The sequence below is a fragment of the Elephas maximus genome, chromosome 4 (genome assembly GCF_024166365.1).
Source record: "Elephas maximus indicus isolate mEleMax1 chromosome 4, mEleMax1 primary haplotype, whole genome shotgun sequence".
NCBI lineage: Eukaryota > Metazoa > Chordata > Mammalia > Proboscidea > Elephantidae > Elephas > Elephas maximus.
Genome location: NC_064822.1, coordinates 31,128,658 through 31,145,205, shown reverse-complemented (window position 1 = coordinate 31,145,205; position 16,548 = coordinate 31,128,658). Strand labels below are relative to the sequence as shown.

Sequence of the window (16,548 nt, the reverse complement as noted above, 5' to 3'; positions counted from 1 at the left end):
ATACTGGTTCCCTTCTTTCAGTAAAAAAAGCTGTATAAACTAGTTTTAAAATGAGACTAAAAAAATGCTCTAAACATTTTGATTAAAAAATAGAAACAGAAATGAGACACAATAACTGTGAGATGAGGCCATTCTAGCCATTACAATTTTACTGAAGTGAGACCAGAATAAGTCAAATGGATTGAGGGCAGTTTGCATTACTATAAACTGAATTATACGTGCAAAATCTGATTACTTAACCCTTACAAAAAAAAAAACAAACCCTTACATGACCCAATTATTTTTTCCTTTTAATTTTTTGTTGATACTATGTGTCACTGGGTTGCTGGGTTATGTGTTTTTTAGTAACGGAGGGCATACTGAATCATGGAGAGGGTCTGAATTTTTGGTAGGTAATATGGTTTTTGTTTTATGCCTCATTCCACAGATCGTACCCTCGGACTCCAGAGGTACATTTGTGCACCCCTTGTGAACACAAATTCTACCCCCAGAGTCTGGAAGTACCTATGTGTACCAAATACAAATTTTCAAAATTCATGTTTTTCCTACCAAAAATTCAATGATTCAACACCACCACATAGGATACCCTATAAAAACAGTGACTTGTGGCACATGCCTGATTGCCCATTCAAACTCTTATATAGGGACTTGCCTGTCGGCAGCACGTACTCTCAGTGGGACAGTGGCATCCTAATAAACCCCCCGAGGAACAAAAAGTGAGTGGTAGCTATATATGTCGCCAGTCCTGAAAGGGCTGAAAGGAGGTGCTAACAAAAGTTCTTTGGGAACTTTTAGAGAATCCTTTGGTCTAAGATTTATTAGTGAACACTTTAATATTAAAACTAATAGTCTTCAATATTAAATGTATCACTACAGATTGACAGAATAAATGTAATTTCATCTTAGAGGTGCCAGCATGACAAGTGTTAAAATTCCCAGATGATAAAAAGAATTGCCTCATAATTCCATACATTTTTTGAACATCTTTTTTGACATCCTTATAGGTGAAAACCCTATTTATAATGATGAGTTTAGGGGACAGCTATTTCCAATCACAATAAAATAATGGCTCATAGAGAACAACACTCCTACTGAGAATAATCAGAAAAGCTGGATAAAATACAAAAATGAATCAATGAATGGAGATCTGAATGAATAAATGCAGAGTTGTCAAGGCAGGTAGGACTTGAGGAGCCAAAACCCAAGATAGAAGGGGGAGCTAACTGAGGTGAAGCCAACATTCTGTTTGCTGTTTTTCCTCTTGGGCTGTTTGCTGATTCTTCAATGCAGAAGATATGAAGTCGTGCACGGAGTTTATTAACAAGCAGGCTTTCAACAATTTTCCTGGGCTGGGGAACTAAATAAGGAAATAAAAGGACTGCAGAGATGCCAAATCAGCTAAGACTTGAGAAACTGAGATTGCTAAAAAAAAAAAAAAAATGAGGCTTAAAGAAGGGAACCCCATATTTGGTAGTTTCCCCTTTGAGAATTTGCCAAACTTAAATTGTTCAGGGCAAAAGGCTAAGAGGTTCAAAGTAGGTAAAAAACAGAGTGGTGCTGTCATGGATTGTACTGTGTCCCCCCAAAATACCTGTCAAGTTGGCTAGGTCATGATTCCCAGTGTTGTATGATTGTCTACCATTCTATCATCTAATGTGATTTCCCTATGTGTTGTAAATCCTATCACTATGTAATAAGATGGATTAGCTGCAGTTATATTGATGAGGTCTACAAGATTTGGTAGTGTCTTAAGCCAGTCTTTGGAGTTATAAAAGAGAGAAGCGAGCAGAGAGACAAGAGAACCTCATACCACCAAGAAAGCAGGGCCGGGAGCAGAGTGCGTCCTTTGGACCTGAGGTCCCTGCGCTGAGATATTCCCAGGCCAAGGGAAGACTGATGCATCACAAGAACCCTCCTCCAGAGCCAACAGAGAGAAGCCTTCTCCTGGAGCTGGTGCCCGAATTCAGCCTTCTAGACTACTCCACTGTGAGAGAATAAATTTCTCCTTGTTAAAGCCATCCATTTGTGGTATTTCTGTTATAACAGCACTAGATGACTAAGACTAGTGTCAAGAGAGAGGCTAAAGGGTGGAGGTGACAATCAATGGTGTTCAGGCATGCTGAGGAGGGGTCTGAGGAATTACCTTAGGGTGTCAGTTGAGAGCTCAGGAAGGTTACACCTTCTAGGGGCTGAACCAGAGGTAGACGCACTCTTACAAATACTGCAAACCTACCTCAACCAGCTCTGTCCTGCCTGCCATAATATAGGGTGAATCTTCTCTGGAGGAAGATGTCACCCATAGCCTCTCCCATTTTTTAAATATACATCTGGCATTTGATTTAAAAAAAAAGACCTACAGGTGACCCAGATATTAAAGTTGTCAGAAACAAACTTTAAATAATTGTAGTTACTATTTCAAGAATGGGAATTCCAGAACACTTAATTGAGCTTATGAGGAACCTGTACATACACCAAGAGGCAGCAGTTCGAACAGAACAAGGGGATACTTCGTGGTTTAAAATCAGGAAAAATGTGTGTCAGGGTTGTATCCTTTCACCATACTTATTCAATCTATATGCCGAGCAAATAATCCGAGAAGCTGGACTATATGAAGAAGAACGGGGCATCAGGATTGGAGGGAGACTCATTAACAACCTGTGTTATGCAGATGACACAACCTTGCTTGCTGAAAGTGAAGAGGTCTTGAAGCGCTTACTGATGAAGATCAAAGACCACAGCCTTCAGTATGGATTACACCTCAACATAAGGAAAATAAAAATCCTCAAAACTGGACCAATTAGCAACATCGTGATAACCAGAGAAAAGATTGAAGTTGTCAAGGATTTCATTTTACTTGGATCCACAGTCAACACCCATGCAAGCAGCAGTCAAGAAATCAAACAACATATTGCATTGGGCAAATGTTCTGAAAAAGAACTCTTTAAGTGCTAAAAAGCAAAGAGGTCACTTTGAGGACCAAGGTGCACCTGACCCAAGCCATAACATTTCAATCACCTCATATGCATGTGAAAGCTGGACAATGCGTAAGAAAGACCAAAGAAGAATTGATGCTTTTGAACTAGGTGTTGGAGAAGAATATTCAGTATACCACGGACTGCCAGAAGAACAAACAAATCTGCCTTGGAAGTAGAGCCAGAATGCTCCTTAGAAGCAAGGATGGCGAGACTTCATCTCACGTACTTTGGACATGTTATCAGGAGGGACCAGTCCTTGGAGAAGGATATCACACTTGGTAAAGTAGGGGGTCAGCGAAAAAGAGGAAGAGCCTCAACGAGATGGACTGACACAGTGGCTGCAACAATGGGCTCAAACATAGCAACGATTGTGAAAATGGTGCAGGATCAGGCAGTGTTTCGTTCTGTTGCACATAGGGTCGCTATGAGTTGGAACCAACTCGACAACACCTAACAACAACATGTTCAAGACATCGAAGACAAGAATTTCACCAGAGAACTGGGTGAGATATACGAAAAAGAATCAAATTTATACAACACTAAAATAAAATAACCAAAATTAAGAACTGAAATTAGGATTGGATGTGTTTTTATTGTTGTAGCTATCTGCCATGGAGTCAGTTTCTAAGTCACGGTGATTTCATGCACAATGGAACAAAACACTGCCCCATCTCGCCCCACTCCATGATTGGTTGAGGATTGGACTGTTGTGATCCATAGGGTTGTCAGTGAGTGATTTTTGGAAGCAGATCGCCAGGTCTTTCTTCCTAGTCCATCTTAGTCTGGGAGCTCTGCTGAAATCTCTTCAGCATCATAGCAACACGTAAGCCTCCGCTGACAGACAGGTGGGGGCTGTGCATGAGGTACACTGGCAAGGGATGGAACCCAGGTCTTCCTGATGGAAGGGGAGAATTCTACCACTGAACCACCAATGTCCCACCATGACGATGAACAACTCTAACTTTACATCCACTGAATAAACTAACTTCAAAATATATAAGGGAAATTTTGACACAAATAAAAGGAGAAATTTATGTATTTATAACTTTTTTAGTGGGTATAATCATAAGACTTATCGCCTCTCAGGAACTGACAAGAGCCAGGTAAGAAATCAGTCCGGATACAGGAGATTTGAAAACATGATTAATAAACTTGACCTAATCAACATAACGCAGCATCCAATAATGACAGAATACATACCCTTTCACGTGAACATGGAACATTTATCAAATTTGATTATATGCTGGTCATAATAGATTTCTCAATAAATTTCAAATGAGTTAAAATTATCAGAGTATGTCTAATGATTCTGTGGAATTATGCTAGAAATCAATTTTAAAAAAGATAACTAGAAAACCTCCAAATGTTTAGAAATTAAGCAATATGTTTCTAAATTCACTGGTTAAAGAAAAAAAATTACGAAATTCAATAATAAAAAATATGGATATAGACTTAAAATGCAGATATTAGAAAACAAGACTGAAAATTTATGATTTAACTAGCCATCTCAAAAAGTTAGAAGATACAGAGCAAATTATAAAAGTAGAAAATAATAAATTTAAGAAGAAATGAATGAAATAAAATTATTTGAACCTTGAAACTAACCTTTTTACATATAAATAAAGAGCATTTTCGATGGTTTTAAAAAGATACTGGATTTTCCAGGAATGCACCTACAATGTTAACTGAAGAGTGTGTACTTTGTCTTGTTCGAACTTTACCAGGAATCATGCACCATGTAAAGAAATGCATCACCAACAGAAAACCCATTTATGGTACAGTCTCCATTTGTAGTTATTGCGTGGTTAGTGATTCTACAAATTGGTGCAACCATCTGATTACTTCATTCTGTTTCTGTAATATATGTGTGTACCTGAGCATTCACATACTGGAATGCTTACTAGTATATTAGAAATCACTTTCCTTTTATTTCTTTCCAATTATGAGGGAATTATAAGTATTTTAAATTACATAACACATTGAATATATTAATAACATATGTAGATATATTATCTATGCATTTCATTTCAGAATAGTAAAGGGAAAATTACAAAATGATTTTTATAAAAAGGGAGTACTGGATGTGACAGGGTTGCGAACCACTGCATTCAATGACTTTTACGGTCCCTCTCATTTGAGAACGTACCCATTATTTCCAAGAACAGCTCAGATACACTTTGTAACTAGTGTGGGGCAGGGACTATATTTGGAACAGCATCTCACTTCAATCTAACCACCACCCTTTTAATAAACCAAAACCAAACCCAGTGCCGTCGAGTCGATTGTGACTCATAGCGACCCTATAGGACAGAGTAGGGCTGCCCCATAGAGTTTCCAAGGAGCACCTGGTGGATTCGAACTGCCGGCCCTTTGGTTAACAGCCATAGCACTTAACCACTATGGCACCAGGGTTTCCACCCTTCTAATAAAAAAAAAAAATAATAATAGGTACTATTATTATCACTGTTTATATGAAGAAACAAATCCAGACAAGTTAAATACTTTGTCTAAGTTTACATATCTAGGAATTGTAGAGTTGGTTTGACTCCCAAACTCGTATTCTTTTCATTCAGTGCCCTACAAGAAAAGGTAAACTATATATATGACTTTAGTTAGAGAAGTTAAAAACCGTCTACCTACAGGAGGGAGGTTATGCCAATGTGAGCATGTATAAAAGATCCCGCCAGGCCCAGCAAAAAAGAGGAGGCGGAATCTATAACTACAACAGGCGATTTTTTAAAATTCAGGACCAGTTAATCATATAATGCAGTTATTAATAGATGACATTTAAAAGTATATCATTAGAATTAAGTTTCAGTTCACACAAAGTTCACCAAAACAATTTTTATTTCCAGTGTTTAATTGGGTATGCACACGGCATGACACAGGTTTGGAGTCATTAAGTCCTCATGCAGAATTATATTCTTCTCAATAAAGAAGCCAGTTCCATCCAGGATCCACTATCTACACACCTATGTTACAACATTTATATCAAATCTGGTATCTGAAGAAAAGATACACATATAATATGTTCATTTAAGTTACGTATTTTACAGAAAGATTAAAAATTCAAGTCACACAAAACTCAAAAACTGTATTAAAAGTTTGAATATAAAACTCAGAGATCCACCTGGAATGACTAAAGAATGGAAGTTCTGTATCCACCTGTGTTAAGACTGGTAAATGTAATGAAATTTGTTACCAATAAAACGCATTCATTTATTCAATGTAAGTTATCTAATTTTAACGGTATGGCACCCTAAAAACCGAATGTGTTTTTTATGATGAGGCACTTTCGTTAGTGATGAAACCGAAAGAACACATTTTGCTGCATACTAATGCCAGCTATTTTCTTCAGTAATCTTGGGTATACACTATGTAGTACGTTGCAACAAATACTTTGCTCATTTGTATACAACTATCCAATATATTTTTAAATATATATATATATATGTTCTTCTGGCTGTAGCAATGCACTGTAAAGCTATTTCACAGTGCAAAATGATGAAACCAGCCCAAACGAAGGCTGCATAATAACAATTCTGGTACAAGAAAATATTTACAGTTACTGGAACGTGTAACAGTAGCTTTTTATTTGCTATAGTGGACATCCCCCAGCTTAAAGACAGGGAGGAAACTCTGCTTTATTGCCTGGGGTTTCACACAGTTTATGAGGCTGGGCATTAGCTGCAGAACTAGCATTCTGGCTCATGTTTTGGAAGCTTTCTCCATTTATTTGGTCAGGTGGCTGTGGTGGTATGGAAAGAAGGGGCTTATTAGTTGAAGCCAAGGTACTGGAAGAACTGCCTGTATCGGACTGAAAAGACAAAGGTGTATCTGTTGTGGACACTTCTAATGTGCTAGTATTCTCAGGCTGGGGGTCTCCAGGTTCTCCTCTGCTAAGGTCGGATGTAGTGGGGCGTAAGCGCTCCCTGGCAAGCCAGTCTGAGATTGAGAGGTCCTGGGCTGAGCATTTTGGCTTTAACCGATTCACAGCTGAAAGTTCAGGTTCCCTTTCCCCACTCTGCTCATGCGCTTTCCAAAAATTCAAAACACTCATTTCAGTAGCATCTCTATGCCCTCCTAGTGTATGTCTACGTTTGATGTTTTTCCTTTTCGCAGTTTCACCACTCGTTTTTTGATTTCCTACTCCAAACATATCATCTGCAGGTGCTTTGGGTCGCAGTTTTAAGCGATCTGCTATTTTCGTTTTCCAAGTGGGTTCCTGCTTTTCCGATTCGCTTCTGGTTGGTGTTAGCAAACTCCCAGTTGATTTTCCTTTTTTCATAACATCAAACACTTTAGTTATTGAAGGTGTTTCCTTCTCATTCTTAGCATCTCCCAGACTTCCACTGTCTGACTTGAATCTAGCGGACTTTTTTCTGGAAAGTGTATCACATTCAATAAGTTTATGGGAACTAAAGAGTTGTCTCCGGCCGTCTAAACTCGGTGTTAAACTTCCCTGAGTACAACTTGCTTCGCTTCCTTCAGAATTTCTCCGGCTTGTCTTAGTACCTTCTTGAACTTTCCCTCGGAAAAGCCTCTCTGATGTCAAAGCGGTGGGGAAAACAGGAAAATCATTCTCACTATCTGTCTCCACAGGCCGCCCTTCGCTGATCAGTTCACTTCTCTCGTCATCAGCTTCATCACCCTTACTTTCAGCCACTGATTGCACCTCTGGGCTTAGCCGACTGGAGTCAAGGCTGGTCAAGTATGTGGTAGATGACGTCGTTGAGTAATCTGAGGTGATGGTGCTGACATGGGCCAAAAACTCACTGTGTTTAGTTTCTGGACTGCTTGATTTCTTGGTGGAAAACCTTGCCAGAGAAGCCTGGGAAGAAGTGCTGAGCAAAGTGCCAGAGTCAGATCCTGTCTCTTCAAAGTGGGAGGACTTTTGTGTCAAAAGTGATCTGGGGCTCTCTTTCAGGACAGTGAAGCGGCTGCTAAGAGTTGGTGACTTGTTGTGTCTTGAATTGCGTGGTGGTGAGGGTTCTTCAGACGGTATGCTGTCTTTTCGTAGTGACGTCTTCTCATCTTTTGTTGCGTTGGTGTCTTTTTTGGCACTGTTTTCCTTTGAAATGATGATCCTTTGTTTTCTGCCCAACACCTCACTCTCCTTTTTGGACTCTTCTTTAATATCATCGTGACGCTGTTCTGCATTTTCTTTCTTAAAAAATACATTGTCCAATTCGTCTTCTGAGCTGCTAGGCTGTGCTTTTTCTTTGGGCTTTTTCCTCTTGCGACTAGCAGCTGCAAAGATGGAGGATACAAGCAGCTCTCTGCTGTATTGCTCCTTTCCAGGTCCCCAAGAACCCTAGGAAGCAATCAGAGAAACGAGACTCTGAACACTTGAACGTTATTGAGTTTACCTTCTGAAAAGGTTTTCCCAACTATTTCTTACTGAACTAGTTCTGCTAAAGCTCTAAAAACATTAATGGAGTATAATTTTTTTTAATCCCTACTGATAACTTTTGATAACTTGTACCTAAAATCTATTTTTTTATGTTTATAATGTATTGCCATTTGAAAAATACACAGGTTGGAGAACACGATGGATACATAATATAATTCTATTTAACCACCAAAAAAGTTAATTGTTAGTAGTAAAGTTGGGCAAGATATTCACCTACCTGTTAGCAATAATAACAGTCTGGGAATCCTCTCTCAGTTGCCAGAGACTAACAAAACCAACAACAACACTTACAAATCCTTGCGTTTAAAGTGTGTTGAGATTAAAAGACACTTTTGTGTATGTATTTCACGTAATCTTCAAAAACACCTTCTTAAGTACAAAGTAGAACTCACGCTTCCTGACCTCAAAACATACTATAAAGCTACAGTAATCCAAACAGTCTGATACTGGTACAAGGATAGGCATTTAGACCAGTGGAACAGAATTCAGAGCCCAGAAACAAACCAATACATCTATGGTCAAATGACTTTTGACAAGGGTACCAAGCCCATTCATTGGGGAAAGAATAGTGAGTGAGTGAGAAATACCTTAAAAAAAAATAGCAGCTTCTATTTCTCTCTTTATCTTTAATATACTGACTATTATATATATTTTTTGCTCCTCCCCCCCCACCATGAGATGAGGGACTTTGCTAAGATACATTTATATTTGTCTCATTTTTTGCTTGGTGGCATTTACTTGCCAAGTCATTGCCCACACAAGTCTGTCTTTCAGGGAAATATTCTGTGCTGAAAGAGTTAAACAATATTCTAACATAGTTGAATTTAATATTCTGACATAAGTTACTAAAATTTTATGACCGACTTCAATGTTCTAATTACAGACACAAATACTGTATCAGATAAGCTCATTAAGATAAGGGAACATTAGTTCTGTCAGGCTGGACCTTCAGGGACTTGCTTAGGTAAATCAGGTTGGTAATGTCTTCATTTATGTCACAATGACAAGAGAATTAGAACACTCAAATAACAAAACTCAGTGAAAGGATGTGACATTCTTACCATAGAAATACTTAAGTGTGCTGTCACTGGTAAAGTTTTGATGCAGCCTGCTAGATTTTTTTTTGTTTTGCTGTGTATAATAGGTTCTTGATTACAACTATTTAATTAATTTGTTCATAATGCCTGGATGTTAAGTAAACAGGGAAGGGAGTCAATAAATACTTGCTGACTACATCCATTTAAGGCAAGCAGGGAGGCAGGAAGTACGTTGAATATTAGAAGCGGAAGGTATTACTTCTCTGTTGCCATAAAAATCTTAGGCAAGCTAAAACAATTATGCTGAAGTCTTGAAAAATAAGAATCAAAATTTAGGCTATGTTGCACTAAAAAGGATCCATTAAAATGAAAATACAAATTAATAGGACTTTGTTTTTCTAAGTTAGAAAGGATTTCAAAATGACACAGCACATTTCTAAGGTGAATTCACATTTTACCACATTCTGCTGAAGACCGTAGGGGTAATGGTTGTGGCTGGCTCTGAATGCGGAGACCTCATGTTCCTTCCTCTAGCTTGCTGTGTATGACACTGAGCAAGCGATTCGCTTTATACATCACAATTTCATTGTTTTATATAAGAGAAGCAGTTAGATTATATTACCTACAAGGTTTTCTTAAGGTTCCCTTAAAAGTTCTATGATTCTGTGATATATATTTGTGTTGGTGCAAATTACTCTACTTATTTTACATTTGCGAAACTGTTAGGCATAGTTATACCACTTGTATATCTGTACATGCCAGGCCTGGCACAACACCAGAATTAGGATGAAGAGACTCTGGTAAGATAGGTTAAGGAACAGCCATCCAGGGAGAGGTACGGCAAGGATTTCAAATAGGTCTGTCTCATTTGAAATCTTATCTTCTGGTAAAAGACACTGGGAAATTGTTCAAGAGACATGACAACTAAATAAATGCAAGGGGTGATCTTTGATTGGGTCTTGCTTAGGGGCATAAAAATAAAGAACATTATTGGGACAATTGGAGAAATTTGTAGACATTAGACCTTAGAAAATATTATACTGTATTCACGTTAAAATTCCTGAGTGATGATACTTATACTGTGATTATACAGGAGACTACCCTTGTTCTTAGAAGATTCACGATGAAGTATTTAGGCGTAAAATGTTTTCACATCTATAAGTAACTATCAAATGGTACAAGTGTATATCAAAATTTGCCAACTGATGAATGTGGTAAAGGGCTTGGGTGCTAAGTGTATTATTCTAGCAATTTTTCTGTAGGTTTAAAATTTTTCAAAATAAAAATTTGAAGCAAAAAGATGGTAAAATTCACAATATAAGCAATAGTGATTTAGGTAATAAAGTGAAAACCTTTGTTAACATTTCCTGAAACAGTTATAATTGAATCATATGCAACCTCATTATAATACCAGAACATGACATGTAAAATTCATGTCTCATTTTCAAATATCAACATTGTTTCAGGAAATTTATTGACAGCTCCAGTTGGACAAACTGAATTAATAAAAAATTTTCCAAGAACTACAAGAACTTTCTAAAAATTGCTCAAAATCTTATCTCATTTGGTGCCATTGTCAACAGAATACAAATTATGTAAAAATCAATTAAAAAAATTGGTGATTTTGCTACAACTGAGGCAAGAATATGCAATATAAAATGCAAAATGTCTATCCTAGTACTGAAATATTTACAGACGGGATGACATGATGTCTGGGATTTGCTTTGAAATAGTCAAAGGAGGAGGAAGGCGGGCGGAGGGGCCAGGTGAAACAGGACTGGCCACGTGTTGGTAATTGTTGAAGATGGATAATGGGTACATTTCACTGTCATCGAGTTGATTCTGACCCATAGCGACCCTATAGGACAGAGCCTTTGTGGAAGCAGACTGCCACATCTTTCTCCCTTAGAGCAGCTGGTAAGTTTGAACCACCAACCTTTAGGTTAGCAACCAAACACTTAACCACTGCACCACCAGGGCTCCTACGTTTGTATATGTTAGAAATTTTTCATATTAACAAATGATGGAAAAAGCCTCGTTCTTTGTATTAAACTACACTAACAGAAATCTAACACTTCAACTCATAATCCAGTATCCTTCTGTCATATTCCATTTTAAGAATTAATTTTTCCGTTTATTAGACTTTGCTGTTCTGTCTCATCAGTCACAGACAGCGGTGTATTTGCATATTAGTCATATCAGTCAAAAAAAAAAGGCAATCCCCCTAAAATATTTCAGAAGTGTACTAAACAATTTACCTTAGATTTTGTCGAGTCACTAGTAGCTGAATCTGTGAGGAGTTAAATAAAACACCGTCAGTATTAGCCAATCTTTACCGCTTTCAACAGACGATGCAAAACTTATGGAAAAGACAGGCACAGAACAAGATGTAAAAGCAAAACTCAAACAAAACCATAGAACACAGTGGATAGTCAGAGCTCACAAAGATGCAAGCTGCACCACAGAAAGCCACCGCCATGAAAGGATGCTGTGAATTGTAGGCAGAACCAGCTCAATGATAGGAATGGCAAAGGAGCCCTGTGCTAAACAAAAACAGAAATACTAGTGTTTATTAGATTTTCTAATTATTGAATCTAGCATAAAGAAGCTTGAAGACCTTTTCAGAATTGTACTATGTACCACATCCTGTATCTGAAACTGATACACAATGTAGAACTTGTAACATTGTTGGCTGCCTTAGCTACAAATTGAGACACTCGGTGTATTGATGTTGATTTTTGTCAGACTGTTAAACTTAGTTCTTAAATTTTATAGCATATACTATATGCGTATGGATGCAAAAGAGGCATGAGGATAACCCTGCTTCCAGGTCACTTTGATTTTATATTAAATTAATGCTGATCTTTGTGCTTTAGACCCACTTTCAAATCAACGCAGTCAGGGATCCTTTTGGCTAGTTTGGGTAAACTGCTACCAGTTTTGTAATTTATCTATTAACAAATGTTATTATGAAAATGGAAAAAATGGAGACCATATTTTACTGTCTGGCAAAAACTCAGATTATACAATTATAAAGAGGGTAGAAAGGGGCTAGCAGTATTCAGGATAATGTCAATTTTGAAATTTCATCTTTTAACTTTAGGGAAATTGATTTTCAAAATGAATGAGCTGAGCCCCCTGCCACGCCCCTTTTTGACACATGGCTAAAATGCTTTATGACTTTAAAAACTGGTAGACCATACCATGCTATTTCTCCTCAGGGTCTGCTTCAGAAATAACAAGAAACAGCAGAAAAACTTTTAAGAAAGTAGTATTGATCTGTTTACAATAATCTTAAGAGAAAATTTACACCACAGATCAACTATGTTGGCATTTACAAGAATCGGGGGTTTCTGCAGACAAGGCAGCTACAGTGTGGGCAACAATCCTCCTTCTTCCTACAGTTCCAGCTGTCCATCAGGGACATCACAGAATCCACTAGTGACATTACCGTGTGATAGACTCCGCCCACTTCGCCTGTTTCAACATCAGTATAGATTTGCCTGTGTCAGTAAGTGCTGAAAAAACCCTTTAGGACTAAAACAAGAACTAGAGACAAAGGGAGAACATGGTGTGAAACAACATGCTAGATTAGTGCAACAGCTTGGTAGGAGAACATGGTCATCAAAAGAGTCTATAAAAACTAAGACTTAACCAAACATTAGGGCAGCAGTTGAAAACAGAAGAAAAAGAAATGTTTCATAGACTGATTTTTACTGTGATACCTACTGTGACGAATAATATACTGCATTTTAAGAAAATGGTGCCCATTAGCAGTTCAACATATAGATAACGTGCTGCTTTTAATTTTTAAAACAGAGCTTCTAACTCAAGATCAGAGCTATTTATACAGTCTAGACCACACTTTCTGCCATCACAGCAACCACATATTCAGTAGCATGTATCTGTTTTACCTTGTGATGACTATTACATGGAAACTGTGGATTGAAAAAAAAAAAAAGAACAAAACAGTGGTTTGCATGCTCATTTCCCTCATATTTCCATTCTGACAGGCATTACAACTCCATGCACTGCCAATGGCATGATAGTCACTGGAAGATAATAAGATCAATCAGAAAAGGAAGATTCAGTTTTTTATTAGTAGAAAGAAAAAAAAAAGAGAGAAAAAAATCATAGTGAATTATTACTTATGATTGCTTTGCTCTTTCATTATAAGAATTCAGCTTTTAACCTAGAGAACAGTCCTGCCCAACAAGAGTTACCTGATACATCTCCCGGGGAGACGCCTGTCCTTCCAATGTTGGTGAGTAAATGATCTATGTTTGGCACTGGCTGGGAGTCTACCGTGCTGTCCTCCTGCACCGTTGTCTATGGTTAATAAACAAAAATCTCTTCAAAGAGCGTTTCTTTAAAATTCCAACAGCATTTAGTAAAAGACATATATTACTGAGTGGAGTACCCGTGCTTAATTTTTTTCTTTACATTGTTTACATATAATTAACTGCAGAATAAGCAGCATACTTGTATTTCCATTAGGTCAGATACTGAGGACCTGCTTCCAGGGTGCAAAGAGGACAATAGCATACAAAGCAGGAGGCTGGCCCTGTCGCAGCACCTGGATCTTTTGTCCCAAACGAAAATAACAGCACAAATGCTGACAGACAATACTTACAAGGGGTTCTTCAGCACCTTCTTCTGTGAAAAACCAGTCATGCTAAAATTTAAAATAAAAAAGGTGAAAAGAAATTAAATAACTTCCCAAATATGTCTCTATCTTGGAGGATGGTATAGAAAAAAGACAATTTTTTTTTAGGAAAAAAAAAATAATTATAACGAAAATTCTGTCCTACCAAATATCAGCTGCTCATTAACATGAATTTTCTTAGAAGTGGGCCATAAACTTACGTGTTGGATAAGTGTTTCTACAATTTTATACTGGTCAGGCATGTGAGTAACCATGTGTGTCATGTTATCTTCTGATGTTCTTACAAGAGTTGGACCAAAAACGATTGCTAGATTTCTTGGTTCCATCTGAAACAAAAGATGATATGGGAAAAATATCAGACTTTTTTCTTAAAATAGGCTTAAATTCCTGCTGTATTCACATCTTATTTCTGAAAGGTTCTTTTGATAAAAAAGAATTCAAAGAACGGCTGGCTGATGTGGGTTAAAAAAAAAAAAAAAAATGCTTCCTAGATAAGAAATCTTTTCCATAAGCAAGTCCATACATAACTTATTTTTCTTGTTTTACAGACAACGTGCAATGCTTAATCGACGCTCATTTTTTCCAGAAGTCTTTGAAAGCAATTGATGTGGTTCAAAACTAGTATTACCAGAGCTAGACTAGCTGACAAAAATTTTAAAATCAAAGGGGGAAAAAAAAACTGGCAAAAAATAGGGAAACTCTGCCTCAAAACCTAAAAAGTGAACATAAGTGCTTAAAGATACATAAAAGGTTTCAAATTTGCCCCAGTGACACATCAAAATTACTAATATATAGAAGCCCAATGTCTGCAAATATTCTTTTTGATCAATTTTTACTTTAACCCAATCTTCTGAAGCTCTTTGCTTAGTCTCTGAATGCCTGAATATTATATACTTACGTGTTCATACTCATGTAGCAAAATAGAAACACAGGATTTATTTTTGGAGTCAACATCACAAAAGAAAAAAGGTAGAGCAGTTATTCACATAGAATATCAACATCAGCTTTGATGTATTTTAGAGCCTTCATTGATTTATAAACCTAATTTTGATTATATTTCATGAAGCAGTGTCGCATACCTTTTCAATTAAAGCCACTCAAAGTACATAGCTTTAGTGTGCACTTGACATACCTTATTTTTTTCTGAATTTTCTGCCACTGTCTTCAGATGAGCCGAAAGAAACTTAAGTGTTTCAAAATGATGTTCAGGTAAATCATGAATCTGAAACATATTATTTTTATGATGGATTTAAGATATTTAAATGAAGAATTTTAGTTCTACCACTGAATACATAAAATAATACCTACTAGTCTTTTTAATGTTTTCAGACGCTCTAGGGGATCTTCTTTACGATTGGCTTCAATAAAGTCGGCATATTTATCTGACAACAACAAGAACCGTGAAACAAAATTATCTTAACTTGCTACCAAGAAAAACCCAAACCTGTTGCCATCACATTGATTCTGACCCATAGCGACCCTAGAGCACAGAGTAGAACTGCCCCGTAGGGTTTCCAAGGAGCAGCTGGTGGATCTGAACTGCTGACCTTTTTGGTTAGCAACCGTATCATTTAACCACTGCACCACTGGGGTTAACTTGCTTAGCTGAATTATACCCTAGTTTTCCTTTAAGGTTCAATTTCAAGACATAACTAAAAAATGTAGGGAAGATCCCAAATCGCCTTTTCTTTTTTAATTTTATTGTTTTAGGTGAAAATTTAGACTGCAAATTAGTTTCTCATTCAAAAATTTATACACAAATTGTTTTGTGACATTGGTTGCAATCCTGCAATGTGTCAGCACTCTTCCCCTTTCCCTTTCCAACCCCAGGTTCCCCATGTCTATTCGTCCAGTATTCCTGCCCCTTCCTGCCTTGTCTTTGTTTTTAGGCACAGGCTGCCCATTTGGTCTCCTATACTTGATTGAACTAAGGAGCACATTCCTCACCTGAGTTATTGTTTATTTTCCAGAACTGTTTAATCTTCAGCTGGAAGGTGGACTTTGGGAGTGGCTTCAGTTCTGAGTTACCAGGGTGTCAGGGGGCCATAGTCTCGGGGGGCCATAGTCTCAGGGGTTCCTCCAGTCTCTGCCAGGCCAGTAAGTCTGGGCTTTTTTTGTGATTTTGAATTTTGTTCTACATTTTCCTCCCACTCTGCCTGAGATCATATACTGTGTTCTCTGTCAGAGTGGTGGGTAGTGGTAGCTAGGCACCATCTACTTCTTCCGGGCCTAAGCTGGTAGAGGCTGTGGTTCATGTGGTCCATTAGTCCTTTGGACTAATATTTTCCTTGTGTCTTTGGTTTTCTTCATTCTCCTTTGCTCAGAACATGATAAAATCAATAGAAGTATCTTCAGATGGCCGCTTGCATGCTTTTAAGACCCCAGACACTATTTGCCAAACTAGGATGTAGAACATTTTCTTTATGAACTATGTTATGCCAATTCCCCTAGATGTCC

General features: G+C 37.6%; 1 protein-coding gene across 6 annotated transcripts in view; it reads right to left on the bottom strand.

Moving 5' to 3' along the window:
• Positions 1 to 5,561: 5,561 nt before the first annotated feature.
• The window catches only part of ARHGAP21 (Rho GTPase activating protein 21), a 284,877-nt gene continuing 273,890 nt past the window's right edge, over positions 5,562 to 16,548 (bottom strand). For 5 of the 6 annotated variants that reach the window (XM_049881816.1, XM_049881818.1, XM_049881815.1 and 2 more), the window contains 7 exons: positions 15,400 to 15,473; positions 15,224 to 15,313; positions 14,292 to 14,417; positions 14,059 to 14,100; positions 13,649 to 13,754; positions 11,684 to 11,715; positions 5,562 to 8,289 (listed from right to left, as the gene is read on the bottom strand). In XM_049881816.1, coding sequence (XP_049737773.1) covers positions 6,595 to 8,289; positions 11,684 to 11,715; positions 13,649 to 13,754; positions 14,059 to 14,100; positions 14,292 to 14,417; positions 15,224 to 15,313; positions 15,400 to 15,473 — 2,165 coding nt within the window. In that variant the 3' untranslated portion in view covers positions 5,562 to 6,594. The remainder of the gene's footprint in view (positions 8,290 to 11,683; positions 11,716 to 13,648; positions 13,755 to 14,058; positions 14,101 to 14,291; positions 14,418 to 15,223; positions 15,314 to 15,399; positions 15,474 to 16,548) is intronic. The other variant, XM_049881819.1, reaches the window with a different exon arrangement.